At 33.4% G+C, this 25,754-nt stretch overlaps 1 protein-coding gene across 2 annotated transcripts; it reads right to left on the reverse strand.

Annotated features, from left to right (window-relative positions):
- Positions 1-894: 894 nt before the first annotated feature.
- LOC149779631 (calaxin-like) lies at positions 895-18,871 on the reverse strand. 2 transcript variants are annotated; one of them, XM_089940424.1, is made up of 8 exons: positions 18,764-18,854; positions 17,730-17,850; positions 16,462-16,605; positions 15,182-15,286; positions 14,170-14,255; positions 12,319-12,384; positions 11,540-11,644; positions 895-7,514 (listed from the first exon to the last, which is right to left on the reverse strand). In XM_089940424.1, the coding sequence occupies exons 3-8, from the start codon at positions 16,574-16,576 to the stop codon at positions 7,461-7,463; spliced, it is 531 nt and encodes a 176-aa protein (XP_089796550.1). In that variant the 5' UTR covers positions 16,577-16,605; positions 17,730-17,850; positions 18,764-18,854; the 3' UTR covers positions 895-7,460. The 2 variants fall into 2 exon arrangements, with proteins under 2 accessions (XP_089796550.1, XP_089796549.1); XM_089940423.1 differs by lacking the exon at positions 17,730-17,850 and having other exon boundaries at positions 18,764-18,871.
- Positions 18,872-25,754: the final 6,883 nt, after the last annotated feature.

Consider the following 25,754-nt stretch of genomic DNA (forward strand, 5'->3'; position numbering starts at 1 on the left):
TCTCGGATTTGGCTAATGTGGTTATGTGAGAAAGCTTGCCAGTAGCTTCTTGTGGGTCAGTGGTTCTTTCCAGGGTTTTCCAGGGTTCTTCCTCCACCATTAATACTGGCTGCCATGTATAGCCTATCATGTGCTGAAAAATGGCGTTAAACCCTACAACAACAATAATTTTCTTGTGCATAATAACATTCAGTCACAGAAGGAATAATGTGCAAATTTGATTGTAGTTTGCTTCAATAGGAAATTGATTAATCCTAGTACAAAATACTGTACATCCATTTCAATATTGTCATCCCATCATCTTAGATTGAATCATAAATTAATCCTTGTATATGAAAAGGCACAGAACAGTTTTAATCTTTTTTAAAGAAAGTCTTCAAGATATACAGCATTTGGACTTGTTTGCTTTATCAGTGTCATTTTAGACTACTTGTGGGGCTGCTTATCAAGAGTAAATATATTAAATTTACCAGCTTAGCCAAATGGACAATGTAAAATGAGACCCAAGAGTGTCCCCAAGTCAGCAGAGCATTTGATCCCAAAGGGACTCTTGGATGATTCACTATGGCAGTGCAAGGACAGGGCAGATATTTTCTGTTTTCATTTACTTAATAACTTGGACACTGTCCATCAATTCATTTTTTATAGCAGTCAAAATGAATATAGTGGTTATTTTCATGCAATATATTGGCCAGTTATGGAAAATTTAATTTCAATTTAAGTTGGAATGTTTTTTACCTGTGTATAAAGGCATCCTGGTAATATAGCACAGCATTTTCAAGCACAGATGCTGAGTTTTATGGAAAGTGTCAATAAATGTTTTGCAGACTGACAGAGGTGTGTGTAAGATACAGCTAATTGGAGGGAGGGGGGATAAAAAAATATCAAAAACAGTTGCATGATTGTATACATATATTTTCAAAAATAAAATCTGGTGATAACAATCTAGGCAGGTTGTTGTGTGAAACAACTAATGGACTTGTGAACTGAGCTTAAAAATATAACACTATTTTTAAAAAAGCAATCAATAATATCTGACCTAATATAGTGGCTTGTTACTCAGAACAATATTTGGTTCATACAGAATATTGTAAAACAAATAATGTGAACCTGGTATTCTGGGGATGTTTATGAAATAGATATGTAGATGTAATGTATAACATATATGAATATAAGAAACTTACACAAAAATGAACATAACTTTGCACAGCTTTATAAAACTAGTTACCATGTACTAAAAGCAAAATGTACAGTGCAACTAAAAATCAAATCCAGAATGAAAGTATTCAAACCTTGGACATTCCATCAGCAAGCAAATAACTTATTGCTGAAAAAGTGGCTGATTTGATCACGAAAGTTGATTTTACTTACCTATTTATGTTAACTTTAAAGTTTGTTTGAAAGACCAGAGATACACAGCGATTAAAATTGCCACCTGAATTTGATGCTGATATTACAATTCAGTTTACAGAAACATTTCATACTCAGGCCTTTTTATACAACAAACTCCCACTTAATATTATACTTATTCACAAGAAATACCCGTTTTGTTTTCTTTCTCTTTTTAAATCTATCAAACAAAAATTGTAAGGCCATATCTTGTTTTGGCCAGAAATGAAAGTTACCTGGCATTTTCCTTAAATGAGTATCAACCTAAAGTTAAGTCTAGTCATGAGTACGCTGATTGATATGCAGGAGGTTGTGGGTTCTATCCCTCGCCGAGTCATAACAAAGACTTACAAAAATGGTACTAACAGCTGCCTCGCTTGGCGCTCAGCATTAAGAGGTTAGTGTTAGGACTGGTCGGCCTGGTGTCAGGATAATATGACCGGGTGATGCCTCAGTGATGGACATCACTATAAACTGCCACACTGCAAAAATCGTAGCAATATGACTGAAATTTTATTAAAGCTACATTCAAAATCCTAAACACACACACACGCGCTGACTTAAGTCTGTTGAATTAAACGTCCTTGATTTAGAGCTAAACTTTAAGATATGTGTTTGAAATTGGGTCTAAGATGTCAATTACTTGTTATAAAATAGTTTGGTAAAGTTTTGCTTTCTGCATTATTTATTTAATTCTAAGTCTGAAATAACTCACCAGGTTGTAAATATCTATTTAAGTGATATTTTATTTCTCATATTTCCACAAGATTCTTAATAACATGCCATGTAGAAGATATCTACAGTTATTGTAATAACTGAAAAATAAAAAAGAGGCAAAATAAACACAAGGGAAGATAGTGTTTAGAAACTAAATCTCATCTACAATAATAAATTGCATTTAAAAGCAATAACTAAAAAAAGAAACATTCTTTGTAAAATTGGTCTTTTTTTTCATCCATAAATATTTAGCATCTGTTATATTATACCATGTTTTTTTTATTTAAAACAAAACATGTTAGAGAACAAAAAGCAAATTTATTTAACTGACTTTTTCTCTGTAAGCTCTGAACATGATGAATGCCTCTGCTGACTGCAGTGAAAGATGGACTGCAGATGTATTCTACTAATGTGATTTTAGTTACAATAAAAGTAAATTTAAAAAAACCTGAATAAATAAAAGAGGTCAGTTTTGTAAGAATCTATGCCACCGACTAAAGAAAATAGCATCATCATCCTAATCATCATCCTCCTCCTTCTGTACCAGAAAATTTGATCTCGATTATGATTTGTCATCTAAACCTTATGATGGTCAGTCCTTTTAGCTTTTAACCATTTAAAAATAATTCTTAGTCAATTATGTATTAGGACTTTCTATTGCTCTTTGCCAAAATTATTCACTTGTATTTTGATTAAAAAAATATTGGCAATTAAGAGTAACAACACCATGCATGGTTCAGCTCTTGAAAAACTTTGAAAACCATATGACCCTTGGCCATCCCCCATTTTTTGAATGATGTAGCAAATTGTTGTAAGCATCTGAGCTGTATTAACACCATACATGGGTAAGTTATTGAAAAAAAACTTAAAAATACTATGACCCCATTGCCTTTCTCAATTAATGGAATGATTTTGATTTTTGTCAAACATCTCAGGATTAATAATAATAATAATGCTTTAGAGGGTGACTCATTAGTCAAGGACTATTCTCCCTTGAGGCCTTCTTAACTGAGATAGATAGGGCAGAATCTGTGATGTGTAACTGTCTTAATATTACAAATGACTAAAACACATTAATTCATGTCTGACTTACAAATTTAAAATTACATACATTCACATTAACTCTTAAAAAAAGCAAACAATAATTTCTACTGTGATACAGTAAAATCTCAATTTATATCCAAAGTCTTTATGAAACGTGTATTTTGTCCAAATGATTAAATTAATCACAACAGAAGAATCAATAAAATAAACATTCAACATATAGTGTTTATGGTATGTATTCTGTACAGGCAACTTATATTACAGTGAATTTCTTTCAAACAAAACTGAACTCTTTTTCTTTCAACCTCCAAAATGGCAGAAAAGGGGAGATTTTGTCAAAAGATCTTTACTACAACTGGTTTTTCTTTCAAGTCCAGTAAGGGAGTTACATGCAAGATATAAAGGAGTTACATACAAGATACAAATTTTGAAAAATGGCAACAGAAAACTTAACAATATTTAATTTGATATAAAGCTGAGCTGGTAATTTATGATGTGGATATAATGACTAGAGCCTGTCAGAATCACATTGTTTGAGCAAAGAAGTTTAAGGAGAATAAAAACCATCAAACATTAGTAGTTAAAAGAAAGCAAAATATAGATGTACATGTACCATATATGCAAAGTGTCATGTTTAAAATTCAAATCCCCAAAATGTCAGTATCAAAAAGGGACAGTTTTATATGAAAGTCTATTTGATTTATGATATTTATATGTATTCAGCAGTCACATGAAACCCTTTTAATGTAATTTACTCCAAGAAAACCAACAATATATCTTACAATATAATTACTTGTACACTTTTGTTCACGTCTGATTTTGTTAAATCAGTTACAATTTAGGTCACAGTAACCTATCTGTTGTAAATCATCTTATTATCATGATAAATAATAAAAATACAGTCCCACAGACCCACCAGGTAGAAAGATATATATAATTAGACAAGAATTAAAATGGTCTTTGTAAAGCATTTTTCTGACAAACCCTGCTGAATTGGTCTAATATATACAGCTGGGAATGCACATGCTAACAAGTACTTACAAAAATAATGTAGATGTATAGTGCTTATTTGATCTTAAAAAGCTACAAGAGAATGATTACAGCCAACTAAAATCCCTACACCATTTGAATTCTTCAACCATTTAAAGTTTAACCCTTGCTTATTGAAACATGTTCATAATATAGTACTTTATTGAAAAAAATTTAAATAGTACCTTGGTCTATCAATGTGTATTTACAATTAGATGCTGTATTACTATCTATGGTAAATAATAAAGCTTTGAATGGAACATCATTCATTGTTGTATATCTTATTTAATGAACAGTCAATAAATATACCCTGAACTAAACAAAAACCAAAACAGTAATTACTGATACTTGTTCCTCATAAGTTCTCATTTAAGTGCATGGATTATGCAGAATAGCTGTTTTTAGGGCTTACTGTAGAATAAATGACTTTTCGGAAAATAGAAAAAGTTATAGTTTCATTAGAAGTGTAAAAACAAAATGACAACATTTATTCCTTCAACACCTGTCTCATAGAAATCATTCGCTATTTCATGGAATCATAAATAGTGCACCAGCACAACTGTTTATGGGAGCCATGTCAACTAAGTTTGTAAAGCATCAGACTCGTAATCCAACATATGTCGATGATATGATACATTTCCAGGTCTGCCTAAGTTGGCTGCCTCGCTGTGTCCTTGAGATTAACATAAGCACTTAGCTCCCATTAACTCTGCATAATATCACTAATAATGTGATAAATAAAATGTTAAAAACAAAAAACCAACCAAAAAATTTTGTTTCAAATACCAAAACTATTATATGAAAGATTAAATGCAGTTTTCAATATCAAATTCAAATACATAAGCTATCAACCCTGTTTTACAAGATGTTCACTAATATCAAAAAATGAGGAAAATACTGAAAAATAAATCATCGTTCACTGTTTCAATATTCAAAATATGAATGCACGCAGTATTATCAGCTGTCTCCAATCATGTCTTTGAAGTAACATCACCTCTAAAGCAAGAGGTACCAGGTTTACAGAACATTCTCCACTAAACAAAAAACAAAAACAGAAGATGGTTTCACTCTTAAAAAATTGTTTATACTGAATTTGTTGCTATGCCCTATAAGTACATCTACTTCCATGAAAATTAACCCAAGCGGTTGCAAATTAATATAGAGCTATCTAGTTTAAAAAGACTTTTGATTATTACGATTTTATTGAAACTTCCCTTTTGATTCATTTCTAGAACAGCCATAAAATTCTGGTTAAAACTTTTTTACTATGCAACTTTATGATCAAAACTAACCAAGAAAAGATGAACCCTTTCTGACAATAAAAGACTAAGGATTCAAACAATCACATGTTCACATAGATATTGCTTAGATGAAAAAGCAAGAGGTAGTCATTTACATACAAAATAATTAAATTATTGGGCTTAACATGCACTACAGGTAACATTAATAATTCAAACATTAATCGCTCAAATAAGTTGTTGCTATAATGACTTGACTCCTTCAGTCTCTTTGTAAAACATTCTAATGTCTGCAATCACAGGAATCTCGAAACTAACTGTTAAGCCCAAAATTTGGATGCAGTGCAAAGATCTGATGAAATTCATTAAGGAAGCTCAACAGGAAGAACAATAGAACATTTTAAGCTTAACATCAATCGCTCAAATGACTTGTCATCACTGGAATAACTCATCACTCTAAGAACTTGGCATCACTCAAATTTCGCAGTCCTGATGTAAAGCATTTATTTGTATGAGATAATGAAAAACTTGAAATAACCACAAAATTCAAGCCAATAATTTGGCCCATACTGCTTTGAGTTTTTTAAGTTCTAATGCACTTCTGGTGCTTTTCATTGTTAATTAAGATTTACTAATTACTGATTTTGGTACTGTTTTGACACTTGAAATAATGACATTGGTTATCTAGTTGTTCCAAATTAGAACTATAAACGTTTAGTACACTTGTTAAAATGTACATTGTGGAAGGACTTATTACTGATGTACAGTGTGGAAGGTTTATTAGTGATGTACATTGTGGAAGGTTTATTACTGATGTACACTGTGGAAGGATTTATTACTGATGTATATCACTTCCTCATTATAATAATGTTCATGTGAACCATAGAGTATACCACCGTATAGTCAGACATAATGAAGTACATAACACATATAATTATTCTAACACATTATGAAACATTCTTGACCATACTTGCTTTAAACCACAAACTATGTTATTATGAATGGCCTAATAGTGAGGGAGGTCTGTATTTAATATCATCTATTTCAGTACTCCTCAAAATCTGCATTTACTATGAAATAAACTCAGGTTTGGCAGTAATTTTTCACATTTAAATTATATATGTTCTATGGTTTGTACTTTATGGTTTTAAAAGATGACCTGACCCAAGTGCAAGGACCAATCTCTTTATGGAATTTTATAACAATACGAAGTACCAAAGCATGCAATAGATTCTTATATTTGGGAAACAGTCGTTAAATTACCTGACACAGGTCTATAGAAAGATATTGAAAAATGTACTGGAAAAAATCTGACACATTTTTTAGCATTTGCATCACTTGTCAAATGCCTTAAAATGAAACAGGTCACCATATAACGTGTGATATATACATACACGCATGTATATCTATTTAAAAATAAAAACTATAAATAACAAAACTTTTAAAAATAAATGCCTATAATGACTATGTAACTATAAATAAAGTATGTGTATAATCAAGTTTTGAACTATGGAAAATGATTTTGACATAAGGAGGTATTAACATAAAATATGTGTAAATGAACACTGTGAATTTTGTGCAAAGTTATAAATCTTTTCATAAAATTAATAGCATTTCTAATAACAGCTCAAAATTAAATGCAGATAAATCCACTAAAACTTTAGAACTTATAATTCTTGTTCATGCATTTGTACTAATGAAAATATCTCGGACCTGATCATCCCAATTTCAAAACTAATTCTTGAAAAATTATCAAAATAATTTGTGTTTGACTATATTTAATTCATGTACTAGTATTGGACTGTTTTCAAAATGACATTTAGCTGTGCTGCTGGTGAAAAGAGGCTGATAAATATATGACTCGTTTTTTGATATAATGAACACTATCATCTGTAGGAATAGTATTCCAGATGGTATAGCTTCAGTGCTTAAAACAATCATAACAATTTCACTGTTTCAATAACTAAATGTAACTGGATTTAGATTGGTCACTGGATTAATGGTCTTCATAACGAGACCTGAATGTTCCTCATCAGATACAGGCTAATACTTATGATGGTAGTCTTCACTGATCAAGTTCAAAAAGGCTTGTCTTTTCTGAAATTAGAATTAAACATTGTTCTAAGCAAGTTATGTAGCAGAGGAGATGAATAAATTAAAATACAATTAAGGTTATCAAGTTAATTATTATCAAACAAATTTATTTAAATTCTATTTTTTAAAAGTGGACATTTTATTGGGTTGGAAAAGTTAAGTCACATTTCTTTACGCTCTATTGCAGCAAGACTTAACTCTGGAAAAACAATACATTTCTACACTGCTTAATGATATTACCATATTTTCTGGCCTACAAGTTGGTACTCATTGACCTGGTACTCTGGACCGTGTCTTTTATTCTGAATCTACTTATACATGGATTATGTCATCGAAATTGCTTTATGTACCAGTAATATCACGATTCTGAGATGCAATCGGCAAAATCAAATTCAGGTCAGCTGTACCAATTCTTGTTCAATTGCTGCACCAATAAATTGTTATAACTAATGTCATATTAGTTATAACGATTTATTGGCGCAGTAATTGAGCAAGAATTGCTTTTAATATTGTAATTTTATCATTATTTTGAATGCATTTGTATGTACTTGTATTTTATGATTTCTCCAACATGAAATAAATGGAAACAAAGAGCACACAATTTTCACTGGTCATGTAGTATTCAGTCTATGCTCTATAGTGTACTGAATGTACTTATGCAAAGCATAGTTTTTCCTTCAAAATAATTTACAAAATTAACTGATTTTGCTCTATACATCTTGTTTTTTTACCATTCTTCCTAATCACATTTCATTCATGCTACTTTACTTGTAATAAGTTTGCTCTGAGTGTATTTCAGTTGGAGAGACAAAAAGAGTGAATTTTAACATGAAGCATATGAGGCTCTTTAAGTTGTAATAAAGACAAAGACTGAACAATAGAGTCATCAAATAATTCAAGAATTCTGCAGAGAACTGCAAGAGATCGAGTTTGATCTTGAGACTTTTTTTGTCAAACAATTAAAAAAAACTTTACATTTGAAACATATTTGATTGGATGAAAATGAAAACTCAGTCATTCCTGGAGTTTTCTGTTCTACAGGCCTGGCTGAGAAAAGTGCTATTATATATGCTATTTTCAGTATCTTAAACACCTCACTGACACCATTTAATAACAACTACAGCTCTTCCTCATCAAAGCATATTTCATTAAAATGTGATTCAGAACATATAGAGGATATTTGCTTGAAACGCACGAATAACGGATATATTTCATCAAGTGGATGAAAAACTCAGTATTTTCACGAGTGGCAAAGCCACTCGTGAAAATACTTGAGTTTTTCACCCACGAGATGAAATGTATCCATTATTCACGCGTTTCAAGCAAATATTCTTTTTATTTTATGCTCATATAAGTTGGCAATTTATGACACAGTGAATTAGAAGATTTCTTATGGTAATGTCAGCTGTTTACCGTACATGTTCTGCTGTGCTATGTGTACCTGCGCACAAAATTAGTTCCACATCAGATTGATAAAAATTAAGTGATATTTCCAGAATAACAAACTACAAGATTCAAGGATAACAGACAGGGATTATTAATAATGACAATGACATGTACATAAGGAAAGAGTAGTTCACTGACAGAAATCAAAGGGAGGTAAGTATGTTCTGACCAAAAAAAGTAGTTCCTGTAGTGAAAAAATAGTGTTATTTTTTCACCACAGTGAAATATCATTTTAATTAGAAAATCAAGTAATTCACTGCTTAGCATAAAATAAAACACAGTACAGCTAAGGACCAATGATCAAAATTGAAACCGTTGAACTTGAATTGGTCTTGGAAATGTATAACAATATGGAAAATAACATGAAATGTATAACAATATGGAAAATAACATGAAGCTCAGTATTATATTTTATTTGACAAAATTATCTGCCCATGAAGGAAAGAAATATGTTTAATTTACATGAACTAAATTTATTACTATATGTCTGCCTGGCATTTTGTTCATTTCCACTTGACACACATACACACAATAATTGAACTTGTTACATGCTGCTAAACCATACTTCAGTACCTAATGCAGTCAGCAGTTATGAATCTCAACAATCACAATATTTCTACAGTGAAGATTGCTTATTACATTCATCGATAAAATGTTTTCTCTGACTGATTTTACAAATTTAATTTTCCCCAACCAAATTCCTAATTACTTTATATTCTAAAGACTTTTTTTAATTCTCCTTTCTTAGTGTTTAGTTGGTAATATCATTTGATTTGTGTGGTCTGTCTGAGAAAATGAGCTAGATTATAACATTTTGATCACACAACATGCCAAAGCCAGGTAAGTTAAGGTGGTCATTTAAAGAACAAAGATGTGATAATCAAATATCATTCCTAATTGGTAATTATAATCACTGGTTACTGGTTCAATGCAAATAAAGCAAGAAAAGCAATGTCTTTATTTATTTCATACTTCTGTGATGAAAGCACGTATTGATGTTGAAGATGTTCCCCTTGCTATGGTGCATGATACATTACACCTATTTGGGTATGGTAACAAGGATGTTGATCTCTTGAAATATGTCAACTCCAATAGTGACAGTGTCACGTCTGCAAAACCAACAATTAAAGATATTGTTTGTAAATTAGTGATCACCAGGAAGTAACCAGGATGGCTGAGACATTTTCACACAAAAGTGATTTTCATGATTCACTGGCTGGTACATGTACATGTATGTTGGCATTTTCAGTGAATGGTAAAACTTACTGGTTTACCATTTGCTTTCTATGTATTTATACAAATGCATGTTGTTTCATAATTTTATTCCTAATTTTGTACAAATTCAAAACAAAATTCTGACACTAATCATACCAGTAGCAATTTTCTGCTACATGTATATCCAATGTCATCAACAAGGACATGTACATAAACATTTTCAAAAATAAATGATAAATTTGGATATAACATTTTTCAGTAACAATATCATATAAATTGCAGTCCCCTGTGAAAGGTTACAAACGGTCTTTCCCGTATTTGCTTCTCTGTCATTATGCTTATTCACCCCACGAAAACACACATACAATCATTAAATTTTAATAATTTGTGCTATAGTGTGGTTCACTACATAAATGTGGTTGGCAACTATGAACAAAACTGCACCTCTCCCTTGATAACTCATGCACAGCTGGGTCCAAAAACATAGACTGAGCTATAAGTTAGTATGCAAGTTACAGAGGGCCTCAAGAAAAATTTGGAAGGTGTTACCTAACTCACTGGGCATTGAGGAAACCTGGGTGGATGGGAGGCAGCAGAGCTGTTTAATTGCTGAACACCTGCTTTATAATTGTCCTGGGAATAATGATCAATAAAGAGCTCTTTCTAAAGAAGTTGTTCACTTCTTTGTATAAATTACTTCTTTTTTAAATAATCAACCTCTGAAAGATAATTAACAACATTACTCCAAGAACGTGTGTATGTGAAAATTTTGTGCATTCTATCATCAGTGTTTTTGTTGATTCACAAATCAAGATTCCTTGTTTTCAAATACTGGGGACATTTATTTTGTGAAACAACCATTCACACTGAAACTTTGTTTTATTTTGTTCTCTTAGTTAAATACTGATGTCATAACAAGAGATTTTTAACTTATCGAAATTTCATTAAATATTTTTATTTGCAGTTTTCTAAGAACATTGCTTGGAAAGAAAATTTAACAAAACATATGACTTATTAAAAGCTGAGATCAGAATTTCATGATGTTGATTTACGTTTCCAGTATTAACCACCAGTTTCAATAACAAAATGAGGGATATATCAGAGTTTCTCTTGTCAATTTTGGTCATGATTTTCTTCACATTCAACAAATAGGAGCCAATTTTTTTATTATTTTCTAATAGAAAAAAAATGGAATTCACATCTGACCTCATACAATCGGGTTCACAAGTTATCTGGACACAAGTTATTGTGGGAGTGGTGTACCTATCCATAACAAAAGAGAGCTGTACGTTACTGCTGTGAAAATGATACCTATGTAGAGAATTGTACCAATGAAAATTAGACAAAGCTAATTACAATAAAGTTACCTCTGGACTAGGAAGACAGGGACCAAATGCCTCTAATAACAATGATTCTTCCTTCACTGTTGATTCAAAGTCTGCATAGGAAAGACGGCTATCGTGGTCATGATCCTGCAACAAAGAAATAGTCATGTACAATAATACCCAACTTATCTTTGTCCTTAATTAGCATATTAAATGATACCGAAACAAGAGGAGGATATTAAATTACACATGAACATGCCAGAGAAGTTCCATTTTAAATTGATTTTGCTATCTGTATTTATGGGTTTAATATAGTTTAAAAATATGAAACAGCTAGTTTCAGAACAACAAAAAATATTCTCACCAATGCTAGTCATAGTTTCCATGAAGAAAATTGTTGCTCTTACAGTAAATCATTGTCATTAATGAATTTAATATTCAAGGTTTGTGGATCCTGACTTTAATCTTTTATAACTGACAAATTTTCAAGACTTTTTCTTTAAATTTGTACCCTTTTAATATGTACTATTTACAAAGCAAGCAACTCCTAAGGAATGCTTACACAGTCAGTATTGAAACACTCAACAGATTTTACAGGTAATAAGGTTTTGATTTCAAACATGAGTTATACATTCTGTAAATGAATTTACAGGTAATTAACTTTTGATTCCAACCATGTATTACATATGCTATAAATCAATTTACAACCATTTAATCACGTATGCTTTAATTAATTTTATACAGGCAACTTCTGCAACAGGAAAAAGAAACCACACACACACAAATGGTGTCATTCTTCTCTGCATCTATTAAAGACATACCATCTTTTTGAGAACAAGTTCCACCATCTCTTTTATTCCCTCATCTGGGTCCTCCTCTGTTGGTTGCTGAAAAAAAGTAAATCACAGGTCCATGTTCCAGATACCAAAAAACGAATATCTGAGTTTAAAATACCATCAAAATCTGTGCATCACTAACACTGTCTACTCCAAATCCTTGTCAAATCCACCACCATCCAAAATCAAGTCCCTGTCTGCATAGATATGACCAATAACACTGACTCTTGTCACAATGACCAACTTGGTTGAAATTAATCTCATCATCAAGATAAATATATTGTTGTAGTGATGAAGGCAATATTTTCTTATCAGTCTGTAAACAACATGTGATGAAAGACACGAAATAAAGAAAGGTTAATGCACTTGTTATTTAGGCAACTACTAAGTGATTCTACAGTTTATTAACAATGATTCTGTTGTTGTTGTTGTTGTAGTAGGGCTTAACGCCATTTTTCAGCACGCGATTGGCTATACATGGCGGCCAGTATTAATGGTGGAGGAAGAACCTGGGAAAACCCCAGAAAGAACCACTGACCCACGAGAAGCTAATGGCAAGTTTTCTCACATACCCACATTAGCCAAATCCGACAATGATTCTGAGTAGCTCTCCAAACTAATGTAAACAAATTACAAGCACCTGACGTGTTGTGTGTGCTGGGCTGCACAGAAAGTAACAGATCAAAGCTCCAGATGGATAATCAGCCTTCTTTTAATAATGGTCAACACCCTATGCAATCAGTTGATGTCTTGAAGCAGAGTTATAACATTCAGTCTATTGTTGCAAATTATCAGTGCCAGTGCAGGCAACACAATGTTTCATTGTAATGGCCAAACTTGGTTCCATTTCTGTTTAGGACCAACAAGACATTACAAGAAATCCTTTCATGAAAACACCAAGCTGACATGACTATCCATTCAGGAGAAGCAACAACAACAAGATTTTCAAGATGGCCACTGTGGTGGCCAAACTGGATGTATGAGCAGCACCATTATAGGACCAAGTACACCATGGGATGAATTTGTGTGTAAAGTTTCAAGGCAATCATTCAAGTAGTTTCTTAGAAGCAGCGAAAACAAACTTGTACTAAAAGATGAATGGACAACAGACAACAAATGATCAGATACAGTCTTCTGGGTCTATGACTAGCAGAACTAAACACAATAGGATTTCTATCCACTCTATAAAATATACCCATTATTTACTTGACACAAACAAATATCCTCTAATCAGCAATAATGCCTCTGTAATGAAAGACAATGTCATCTAAACATCATTATCTTTCCGACATTATCACCAATTTGATGACTTTCCTTTGCATCAATCTATGTTCACAGAATATACCTCACTGTTTCTTCCTTTGCTCCTTCCGATTTTCAGTCATAACACACATGCCATCATGGGCATTTTGGTTTACAAAATATTAAGCCTCCATTGAACAAAAGGACACACACACAGAGCTGCATAGCATTTGATACATGAAATTCAATCCATTCAAGTACATTCAGTTAGTGTAGTCAATTTATTATCAACCTTTTTTTAACAATGTATCAACTTGAATCCAAATCTAAATCTTATTTTATTTAATCTATGTATAATAACCACTAGAAGGACCAAGCCATTATGATGTCATGGTCCCTATACGCTAGTAAATACGTATTAACATATGGCATATTAAATCTGACCTTCATACACTGGTGGTCTTTTAATAAAGTAGTCACTGCAGCAGGTTTAACTTTATATTCAGGTTTATTATGAAACTCTCTGTAAATGAACCTATATTACTAGCCTCAAAAGATTCACTGTATATGGGTTCCACCTGTATGATGAAATACCTTGATCAAGCTGTTTTTCAAAAGCTGGAACATCTCTTCTCTAGATATGTAGCCATCTCCATTTAGATCATATACATTGAAACAAACTGAAAGATTGAAAGAAGATAAGTTGGTTTTGGAATATATAATTTTGCAACAATACTGTATTCTTCTGAACTCTGATCCTCAACATTTTATTGAAAATAATGTTCCTATATTACTGAGACAGCAAACCTGCCACTTATCTCAATTTACTCAGGATCATCCTGAATTCCAATTTTCTGAAATTTAACTAAAAATTCCAATTTTTAAAAAATACCCCCAAATACATTTGTATTAACAATGACTGTGCATCTATAAAAAAGGAAACAATTATTAAAAAATTCCACAAGGAATACACAGTAGTCATGCCATAAAAACTGAATTAACACAAAATATCAGCATAAAAAATTGAAAATGGAAAATGCATAGATTTTCATGGTATGACTGTAGCATACGTTTTTAACATTAAGTAAATAGCATAAGACAGCGAAGATATCAGTTCCTTTGTAAAGTTTCTATAAATCTATGGTCACAAACACTGATTTTTTTTCTCCAGTCCTGACTTTTTCCTTTGGTATCCTGATTTTCATTCCACTCAAGGTGGCATGTCTGAGCTGTCAATATCTTATTTTAAAAATGTTTAAATTTTTTAGCTTTCAGTTACAAACTATGAAAGATGATATAAATTTGTTCATATGATACATTTTGCAAATTTTGTACGTCAAAATTATGACACTTTTATCCATCAAACAAGACATACTTATTTTGCTAATTTTTATTATCTCATGCTATAACTGCAATACAATAATCAGTGTATTAACATTTTTTAAAATCCTTTAAGCAGTGCAACCTTTGATGAGGAGACAACTACTGGAACGTAGTTGTGCTCTGGAGGCATCTATGGCAAGTTCCTGAAAGAAATATTAAAACCCTAACCAGCTGGGCTTTAAAAGTTCCATTTAAAAATCCTGTGGTTTAATTATTGACTTACATTTTGTTTTCTCTTCAAGCGTTCCTCTCAGGAATATTGAGAGACCCATTACCCACTCATCATGATTCAAAAAGTTATCATTATCACGGTCATAAGCCCGGAACACTGCAAAGAAATTTTTTTTATAAATGTTCATTTGTTCCCATTTTAATAAACAGCATACAAATCTAAATGAAGATGACTAAAGAAAAAGTTCCACTTTTACCATCATCAAAAACCACAGGCAAAAATCCACTATGCTCTTTTTTCACCCATAGCTGCTGATGACAAGATTACCTTGTTGCTCAGGAATATGCATACATAAAACAATCATTAACAACACAATGCGACAAAGGTAGTGATAAGTGACTATGCTTGGAAGAGCACATGTGACTGGCTCATTCAGTCAGCACAAAAGGCCACAATGAGTCAACTTTCTGGAAAAAAAATTCTCAGGCTTGCACAGTTAAGCTGGTTTATGCACATTCATCACAGGCAGCCATGGGAACATTGCAGATATCTGCCCATGGCTTGTAACAATGAACTTTTACATGCATCTACAACAAGGTAGGACAATGCTCCTTCTTTATAATGTGGTTCATGTGAGCAATACATGTGACCCATGTCATAAATGAGACCCCCTTACACTAAAGTATGTCCTAATGAAGATGTGTAATTTTAATGCATACAACACAACATTTAGTGATGTCAAACCATGTCATAACTGGTTTTCAATAGAACCACAATTGCATATAGGTTGTTAACATCACCTACTTTTATATTTCTACAAAAAGTTGATTGACAATGAGTGTATTCTGGATGAGTACAAATTGTAGTTATAATCTAAATCTAGGCATCAACACTGAGAAAACTCATATTAGAAGGGAGTTTTCATTTAAAATCAAGAGACAAGGTTACTAATTACTGTATGCTAGAATAATGACCACACAAAGGGTGTAAAGTGTAAGCATATTAAGGGGACTATTAACCTACCTCTTTCTATGAGAATATCATCTCGTACCGGTATATCAAATATCAAGATGTTTGACAGGTAACATGCCTCTGTCCATGAGAATCTCATCTGTCATACCATACTGAAGTTATCTGACAGTTAACCTACCTCTGTCCATATGAATATCATCTCTCACACCAAACTGAGGATATTTGACAGTTAGCCTACCTCTGTCCATGAGAATATCATTTGTCATACCAAACTGAGGATGCCTGACAATTAACTTACCTCTTTCCAAGAGAATATCATGTATTATACCAAAAGTGAAGGTGCTTGACAGTTAACCTACCTCTGTCCATCAGAATATCATCTGTCATACCAAACATATCATGGAGTAGATCCCTGAACTTTAATCTGTCTAATTTGTTGTGCGGTGATCCTTCCACATATTTATTGAACATCATAATCAGCTTCTCTATTTCTGGTTTTTGAACTGCAAAAAGAAAAATAAAGTATTTGATGTTCATAATGATAATTTTTGGGAATTTCTCATCTTCTGTAAACCAAAATTGGTTGTATTAATTTTTCTGTCTGCATTTTCTCTATGCACTAGATATTGTCAACTCAAAACCTGTGGTAGCGGAGCTGCAAGGTTGGCTACAGCTTGTGGGTTTCCTGTACATGAAGACAGGCACAGACAGGTTGTCCCAGTGTGTCATTGGGAAAGGTCCTTAGCTCTCATTTCCTTGACATAATATCGTTTACAATCATAAATGCATGTACAAAATTGCTACCTTTAAAACCAAACTAATAAAACTGTGGCCACCTTGATAGTGATGATGTAAAATAAGCATTAATAACAGCCAGTAGTCAAAAATATATATATATATATATATATATATATATATATATATATATATATATATATATATATATATATATAAAGATCATATGGCGAAAAACAGTCCTTTAAAGTGCACTGGATCCAGCAAGGGATCATATTTGTCAGGGATTGATTAAGATAAATGCAATAAACTGACTACGAACAGTGCAAAACTAATATCTAGCTAGCCTAAGTGCTTTCGAATTTTAAGATATATATATATATATATATATATATATATATATATATATATATATATATGCTAAAAATAACTTTCTTTTCTCCGTTTGTTGGGACAAATGGAATGGGAAATGTGGGTTAGTTAATAAGTTATAGTACTGCTTTCACTAGCTTTGAAATGTACTTGGTCAGCAGAAAAATGTGTCTGAGCTAATCAGCATGGTTGACTAACATAGGCAAGAAGTTTAAGTGGTCAAGATAAATTTAAATACCACACAACATCCTAGATTGTTTGCATTATCAAAGGAATGTTCTGACCATTATTGCTACCATTCTAAGAAGGCATTTCACAATAAAAGGTTAGTCCCACATTGTAAGATATTGACTTTGACATGCATGATGGGGGCTGGGTCGATGTCATACTGCTTGAACAAGCATCCCTGGAACTGGAGGCCAAATTTTCTAGAATATTTCACAAAGTTGGCAGCACATATTGACACTGTTACATAGATTAAAGTCTAATTGGTTTAGTCATACTACACCTAATGTAATACCTTTTCCCTTACTAGAGTATATCCAAACACAATTAAGAAGCTAAGTTTCCAAACATGGTTGATGGCTGTGAGTCATTTCAGTTGGCTGAAGGGCAATGGTGTCACAGGTAGAAGCAGATTCCTGTCAAATACATCAAAACAAGTGATATAGAAACCTTCTGACCAACGATTTTAAAAAATGCCAAAAGGAGTATGACAGAATATCTCAATGTCAATTGATATGCATGCTTTGCTAACACAACGCATGTTTCATGAGAAATGAGAAATATCACCATAAAAAACATATATCTGAAAAGGTGAAAGTACATGCTTTGGTGCATCAAAACCAAAGACTTCATGATATAGCAGAACCAATGCAATTATTAAACTTTAACCTGTGCAACAGTATCATTATTGCTGCCAATTATGTAAGATACTTCTGAAAAACCAGCCCAGAGTATGCTACATCACACTGCTTGTTAAGTAGTAACATGTCAACCTCCCTCATCATGCATATCAGGGTCGACGTCTAACCATGTAGAACTAAATGAGGGATCTGCACCATCCAGTTGCCAAATAAAACCACATCTTTTGTTTCTTCTATAGGCCTACTCTGTGCAGCATATTTTATATATACTAGTATTCTGAAGCATTGACATGTAAGGTTTTGTATACTTTGTGTCTGCAGCCATCAAAAACATTGCACGGAATAATTAACAATTACTAATGTGTAGTAACTGGCTCCATGCAGTACTTTGTGCTGACCATCTAAATCATACTACATTTTCAAAATCTACTCGGCATGTCAGTGCATATCGAAAAAATATGTACTGACGAAATAACCTTTGAAACGAATGATTGCTCTGAATAGAAAGGCACCAACTGTGCGATTTAATGAAAAGAAGACATCAAACCCACAATTTTATATCAGTGTTTGGGAGATGATTTTTTTTTACTACAGGACAAGAAAGAGCATCAGATGACGTTACGAATTCCATCTCAAGACATAAAACAGGCGCGTGTCATCAAGAATGGTCTAAAACTCTAAAACATACAATGGCATTGCCCATCCTTGTCTTTTCTCTTGCTGAGCTTCTCAATAAGTTTCGTTTGTTCTTGGCGTTTCGTAGCCATTCTCTATTTTGAAGCTTCAAGGGTTGTCAGGATCACTACGCATGCGTATAGTAATCCCCGCAAATATATACAGAACTCGAAGTACGGAAACGAGCAGACCTAACAAATCAACACGGTCCACGCCGTGCATCTTGTTTGTAAATTTTGCTTTTTTTAAACCATGTCAGATGTTCGTTTCAAATATTATATTCGGATCTAATATCATTTAGTAAAGTATGTATTAAATCTTAAGATTGCAATGTAACGATTAGCTCCAGCATTTGGGCTGTTACAAATAAGCGAGTTCACGATAATATACTATGTGCCACCATAGTTGTTGTGACGTCACGAGTCAAAGGTCAAAGGGACCAAAGCGGTACACCCTCATTTATAACGCCATTTAACAGCAGTGAACGATGTCTTTTAACGGTGAGAATTTGTCTTTTGACACTATCGAAAGGAGAGAAATGCATTAAAACAATGCATAATAATGTAATATGCGGGCTGTGTGATTCAGTTCGCAAGGATCCCAAGGATATTGTGACTGATGATGATAACAGTATTTGTTGTGATTATTGTAAAAAATGGTAGTGCCAGCATTTCACCCAAAAAAGCAAAGTTGAACTTGACAAATGGTATTGTGAAAGATGCGTAGTAAAGACATAAATTTATGTTGCATATGAACTCCTTTGAACATGTGTATAATGTAAGGTGTATTTTTGTGAAATTTTTTGTTATAGTCTGATTTTCTCATTACTGAGAGCAGTCACTATGAACTTTGGTATGTGAAATCATTGTTTTATAGTTATTTAAGCATGATAAATATCTACACATAAAACAAAGAATGCATTAGTTTACACAGTTTATTTCAGTATATAAATTAACAACAATGCAGATGTATATTTTTAAAAGATAGCTTATATGGTACCATTATATTGCTACTCATATGAAGAATGAGTTGAACATTTAGGACAGTACATGTATTTCAATGTTGCTATACTGGTGAGAGATATTTGTATTTATCATGGATGTATACCATTAAAATTACTAAAAATGCCATTCCTTCTCTTTTTCGCCGCACTAAGTACAACAATTATCTTGAATGCTTAGCAAAAACTGGTAGAAAAAGCACTGAGAGAAAAAATCAACGTTAATAGCTTCATCTCCATAATATGTACAGTAGCACTTTTTATAGAATTTTTAACATAATGATGTATGGTGATTTACCTTAATGTGTGTGTGTGTGTGTGTGTGTGTGTGTGTGTGTGTGTGTGTCGATGTGTGTGTGTGTGTGTGTAAAGGGCACCAGAATTATTTTCTTGGTGGTGGGGGACAAACAGATAGTGGTCAGCTATAAAAAATTTGTACGTGTGTAGGCCATAAGTATGTTTAAAAGCGAAATGGGGGGGGGGGTAAGTGGCCCTTCCTTGTCCCTCTGTATGGTTGGTGAGTGTGCATATGTGTTTACAGTCTATGGGATAACGCCATTTAGATGGGGAAAGGTGTCGGTATTATAGCAAAAAAAACAATTTTTTTAGTCTCCTGATTTGCAACATCGTGGAGACAAACATAAACATATGAAAGTACATGTTCCGAGCCTTTGGAATTTCGCGTCCGCTTGTTTTTAGTAGCTTATCAGATACAGTGTTTTATTTAGGGTAAGGGAGATTTGTGGTTAGTAAGGAAAAATTCCGATGATGTATTTTCACGTTCAGAAATATGGTAGCTGTAATCTGATTGTTGAATCAAAAAGTGAAGAAAAAACAACCAAAGACAAATATTTTGTATTGGTGCTCATCACAGGGGCTCATATTGTTGCTTACAATTTACCTGTCATACATATACTATATACTTATTATATAGTACATGTACGACAAGTAAATTGTAAGCAACGATACGAGCTCCTGTGGTGCTCATCGGTTCCACTTTTTACAAGTAGAAATTGATTAAAATCAGATTTTGCTTAAGGGAAGTGTATGATGTTAACTTAATTTGGCATCCAACTATGTTGATGTGATGGGAACTGCAAAATTACACTTTCTTTACTTTCTTGTGCAGCAGAAAACTTTCTCTAAATAAAAGTGTCATTTCAAAGACAATAATCACTGTCATCAGCATCATTTATTTGGTTACATTCTGTGTTGAAGCTATTTAATGGAAATCTGCTGCATACATTTTCAAAATTTTAACTTTGCTTTCTTTTTTTTTTTCTTTTTATTTGATTCAAAATGTCGAAAAAAAATTAAATTAACTTTGTGTTGGATCTAAAAAGGCTGACAATCGCACTTAAAGAAAAGTCAAACGTCGCCTCACGTAGGACTTTCCTCGTCTAAAACTAAAGTTTGTAGTCAGATAATACGGTCACGTGACAAATAAAGGTGGTAATCCAAGGCACGAACGGCGCAAGTGGCTGTTCATGCTTTTGCATTAATTTATGTGATAATACAAGACTTTCTGCTGCCGTCGCCCATGGGATGAAAGAGTTGAAATTAATAGTAATATATTCTCATGGAACTGAAGCACTTTTTATATGCAGTTTTAGAACAGTGGATAAGCAAGTAAACTGCTCGTGTATTTTGGATCGTGGGGGTCTTCTAAAAGTGCTACCGATTGAAAGTTTACGTTACTACCACCACAACCATCGTCACCTCTCTCTCTCTCTCTCTCTCGTAAAATATTAAATGGGCGAACCCAGAGTTTATCTATATAGTAAACACATACTAATCCCCAAGCTGACCAATAGTGCAATAGCGACCGTTTAATCTTAATATGTGAAGCTGTGTAGTAGTTTCAGAATAGATGTTGAAGACAAATTACACACACACACACACAAACACAGAGGGACCAGTACCGCTACTTACAATTAACATGTCATACATGTACAATATAATAACTAATTATGATATAGTACAAGTATGACAGGTCAATTGTAAGCAACGATATGAGCCCCTGTGCACACACACACACACAAACACACTTCCACCCCCAGCCCCCTCATTCCCCACACAGATGTGCAATGGTATTTACACGATTTATCTGACTCCTTCCTCCCTATTCTGATTAATGTCAAAATTTAAAGTTTGGCCTGCAGCTCTCACACTTATCATATTACAGAAACATATTTTGTACCGCAGCTTAACAAGTCACAGAGTTTTGTAGCCGATTTCATCATGTAAACACATATCTAATGTAATCTTTAGCTATTAAACTCTGTAGTCTTTGAAACGGACTAATATAAATCATTACAAGATTGACAAAGCAAATAACATGTAAAACCAGCCAAATGGCGTACCTAAAGTATTTGGCACCTTCCTTTGGCACCCCCACAAATAATTTTAAAATCTAAACAAGTCGATTTTTTAAACAGTACAGTGCTGTCGTAATCAAACTGGAAATAAGAAAAATGCAGAACATTAAAAAGGTATTGTTTGAAAACTTGTACTGGTATTTCAAGTGGCACACCCCCTTCTGGCCGTCATCCGGGGCGGACCGCCCCACCCCCTCGCACCCCTCTTAGTATGCCCATGCAACCAGTTTATGACCATGAAAGTATACAAGAAAATATTTTGAACAGGTCGTAACTCCTGAATACTTTTTAAGAAACGAAGTTAATTTTATTAGAGTTATTGAAACATACTTTAACAATATCAGATATGACTTACTAGGCTAATATTGAAATAAATGTTCAAATAACAAAATATTTAACTCAGTAGTTAAACTAGATTCAGAGTTTTCTCTTTGTTGCATTTAACTCAGGGACTGCCCATTTAATTTTTAGAATGGGGGAACTAGTATATTTTACCCCAAAGTTCCAAATTTCCAGCCCTCAAAAAGCTAGAACAAATTATCGCTCTGATTAGCGGACAAAAACAATGTTTTATCCATTATCTTAGTTGAAAAGAATTAATTATCTTGAGGTAATAGAAACAAATGGTTTGAAAGAAAATCCATGACCCCTCCCCCCCTCCAAAATAAATGGTTGATCCCTTAGCATGCAGTTTCTAGTTCTCTATAACCACAGCTATTGCAGATAATGTAAAATTCTTGTAATGTTTCTGTCACTTCTTAATTTTCATGTAGGACAGATGATAAACGAATGTTGCATGACATTGTACGTGTCATATCTCACTTTCTATCAAGCTCCAAGCAGTTGAAACACTCGCATTCTTAGAGCATTTCACAAATATATTCATGTGAAGAGTTCTTTGGAACCAACATTTTTGTGTCATATTAGACTTATAAATTGTTATTTTCAAAAAGAAGTCTTCAGAAATAGGAGCATGTCTGCATGCTCTTCCATTTTATGAATTATTAACTCCGTACTGCTATAGCGACATGCGCATACAATTTCTGAAAATTTCTTACAAACGTGGATAGGATGTATAAACTCAGAGTACCCACGATTTGACGAGAGTGTCACATCGTTTGACGTTAAACGTACCTAGAATAACCCTCGCAAAATCAACAATTTTCTTTGTTTTGAAGATGGCACCAAAAGAGCTATATGTGATTCAAGTCCCAGGCTTGAAGTAACAAGTATGCCACACATTTTATCCTATGCCCAATTCGTGCCCATTTCTCTACTAACCACCTTGACCTTGACCTTACAACTGCAGGATAAGATATGGAGATATATCATGTCTTTAAACATGTATGTGATTATTGGGTGGAGATCTCAACAGTTTCCAAGTTGTGACTCAAGGCAAGTATACCCACAGGGACCTTCCTTAGGGCAAGACCAGAGTGTGTAACCCAAAAGTCCAATGTATATGTTATAGCACTGACCTTGAACTTGACACAAACCAACTTCAAATCTCTACCTACAAGACGTTAAATCTATTGATTAAAAAGTAACTATTCCCTGATACGGATCCTGAGGGAACATAGTAGCCGGTTTCATCATGTAAACACCAGGCATAATCTTTCGTTATTAAACTCTATAGTCTTTAAAACGGACTTATAGAAATCATTATGTGGTGTCAAAAGTTGAAACAAAGCTTAATAATATAGTGAATGATACAAAATGGAACAGAGTCCAGCACCAAAGGTTTTGGTACTAGAAGATATTGTTACTGAAAAATGGAGACGCTGGAAGCAACAATATAAATTGTATATGTGTGCTACTGAAAAGGACCATGAAAGTGAGAAATTGCAATTTCTAGCATCAGCAAAAGAGGCTACAGTGGAACTGTTCAATATATTTTCCTCTGAAGAAAATGAGTAAGACAAAATTGAGTAGTTGATACATAAATTTGATGAATATTGTTCCCTAAGAAACATGAGACCTTTGAGAGGTATGTTTTCAACAGAAGATTACAAAAAGCTGGAAAAAGCTTTGATCAATTTCTGACCTACTTAAGAGTCCTAGCTGAAGACTGTGGATTTAGTGACCTGAAAGATGGCAGAATTAATGAAGGGATAAATGATGATCATACAAGAGCAAGACTGCCAAGAGAGAAAGATTTATCACTTGAAAGATGCATCGAAATATGCAGAGCAGACGAAGCAGCATCGATAAGAATGAAAACAATCACTACCACGGAACAACGAAATAAATCTGTTAATGCAATGAAAAAGAAAGGAAGCCATCAGAGTGCTAAACCTCAAAAGAGCTTTACAGAAGAAACAAAAGCAGTAGAAAAGAAGAGATTCATTACTGTACAATGTGTAGATTAGATCATAGGGGAAGACACTGTTCAGCAAGAGGCCAAACATGCAGAAATGCAGAGGAAGAAACCATTTTCAGAAATTTTGCTACAGTAAGGTAACAAAATATAAAAACACATGCCATAGAGGTGGTAAATACCAAGTACACACCAACACAAGAAAGGTTCATTCAGTTGATACTGATAGAGAATTGTTCGTATATTCAGTGGATCACACCGACCCAAACAGCCCTTGTATCGTTCCAATCAATGTCAATGCCACAATGATGCCTATGAAATTAGATACAGGAGTTGATGTCAATATACTTGGATTATCGGACTATCTTCTATTAAAGCACAGGCCAAGATTACAAAGAAGAAATATTAAACTGAAGGCATATAATGGAGGAGACACCCATTAACAGGTCAATGTGTGCTAGAACTAATACACAAACACTACCTGTAAGTGACGGTCATAAGTGACAGTGATGTCAGACCTATTCTTGGACGTAGTACTTGTGATACAATAAAATTAGTCAAACTTGTACTTACTGTGGAGGAAACGTGAGAAAATAAACCTAAGATGGATATCATTGAGGAATATGCTGTTTCATGTTATTGGACGTTTCTCAAACAAGATTAATATCAAGCTAAAAGGGGATGCAGAATCAATTGTTGAAGCATGCTCTTCATGATACTTTGAAAGTAGAACATAAGAAAATGGAAGCTCTCAATGTAATCAAGAAAGTGGAAATACTGAATGGGTTAACTCGCTTGTAATTGCTCACAAGCGGAATGAAAAGTTAAGGATTTGATTAGATCCATGGAATCAGAATAAAGTTATTCAAAGAGAACATTTCAAGCTTCCAGCACGTGAAGAAAATATGTCACGCTTTGCAGGAGAAAAATATTTTCGAAGTTAGATGCTTCAAATGGGTTTTCGCAGATTCCACTAGATAAGGAAAGTTCTAAATTAAGCACCTTTAGCAAACCTTTTGGCAGAATTCGTTACTTACGACTACGTTTTGGAATACCAAGTGTCCCAGAAATCTATCACAGAACAATTAATACAATATTTGAGAACATGGGAGGAATTAATACGTCAATGGATGAAATCATTATATGTGGAAAAGATCAAATGGAGCATGATTTATGCCTAACACAAGTTTTGGACAAAGCCAAAAAGGTCAAACTGAAGCTACAGAGAGAAAAGCGCATAATTAGTGTCCCATAACTCACATTTTTTAGGTGATAGTGTATCAAAAGATGACTTGAAACCATATCAACG

Source organism: Sinohyriopsis cumingii, chromosome 17 (genome assembly GCF_028554795.1).
Source record: "Sinohyriopsis cumingii isolate HCF-2022 chromosome 17, ASM2855479v2, whole genome shotgun sequence".
Lineage (NCBI taxonomy): Eukaryota > Metazoa > Mollusca > Bivalvia > Unionida > Unionidae > Sinohyriopsis > Sinohyriopsis cumingii.

Bases quoted from the DNA above. Each gene is read 5' to 3' on its own strand.
- LOC149779631 (XM_089940423.1), bottom strand. From the start codon at position 18,842: ATGGCTACGAAACGCCAAGAACAAACGAAACTTATTGAGAAGCTCAGC. The intron at 11,645-12,318 runs GTATGTCTTTAA...TCTTTGTTGCAG, and splicing joins AACTTGTTCTCAAAAAGATG to GATCATGACCACGATAGCCG. The intron at 7,515-11,539 runs GTAACTTTATTG...TTCTAATTTCAG, and splicing joins CCTGTCTTCCTAGTCCAGAG to AAAAGACAAGCCTTTTTGAA.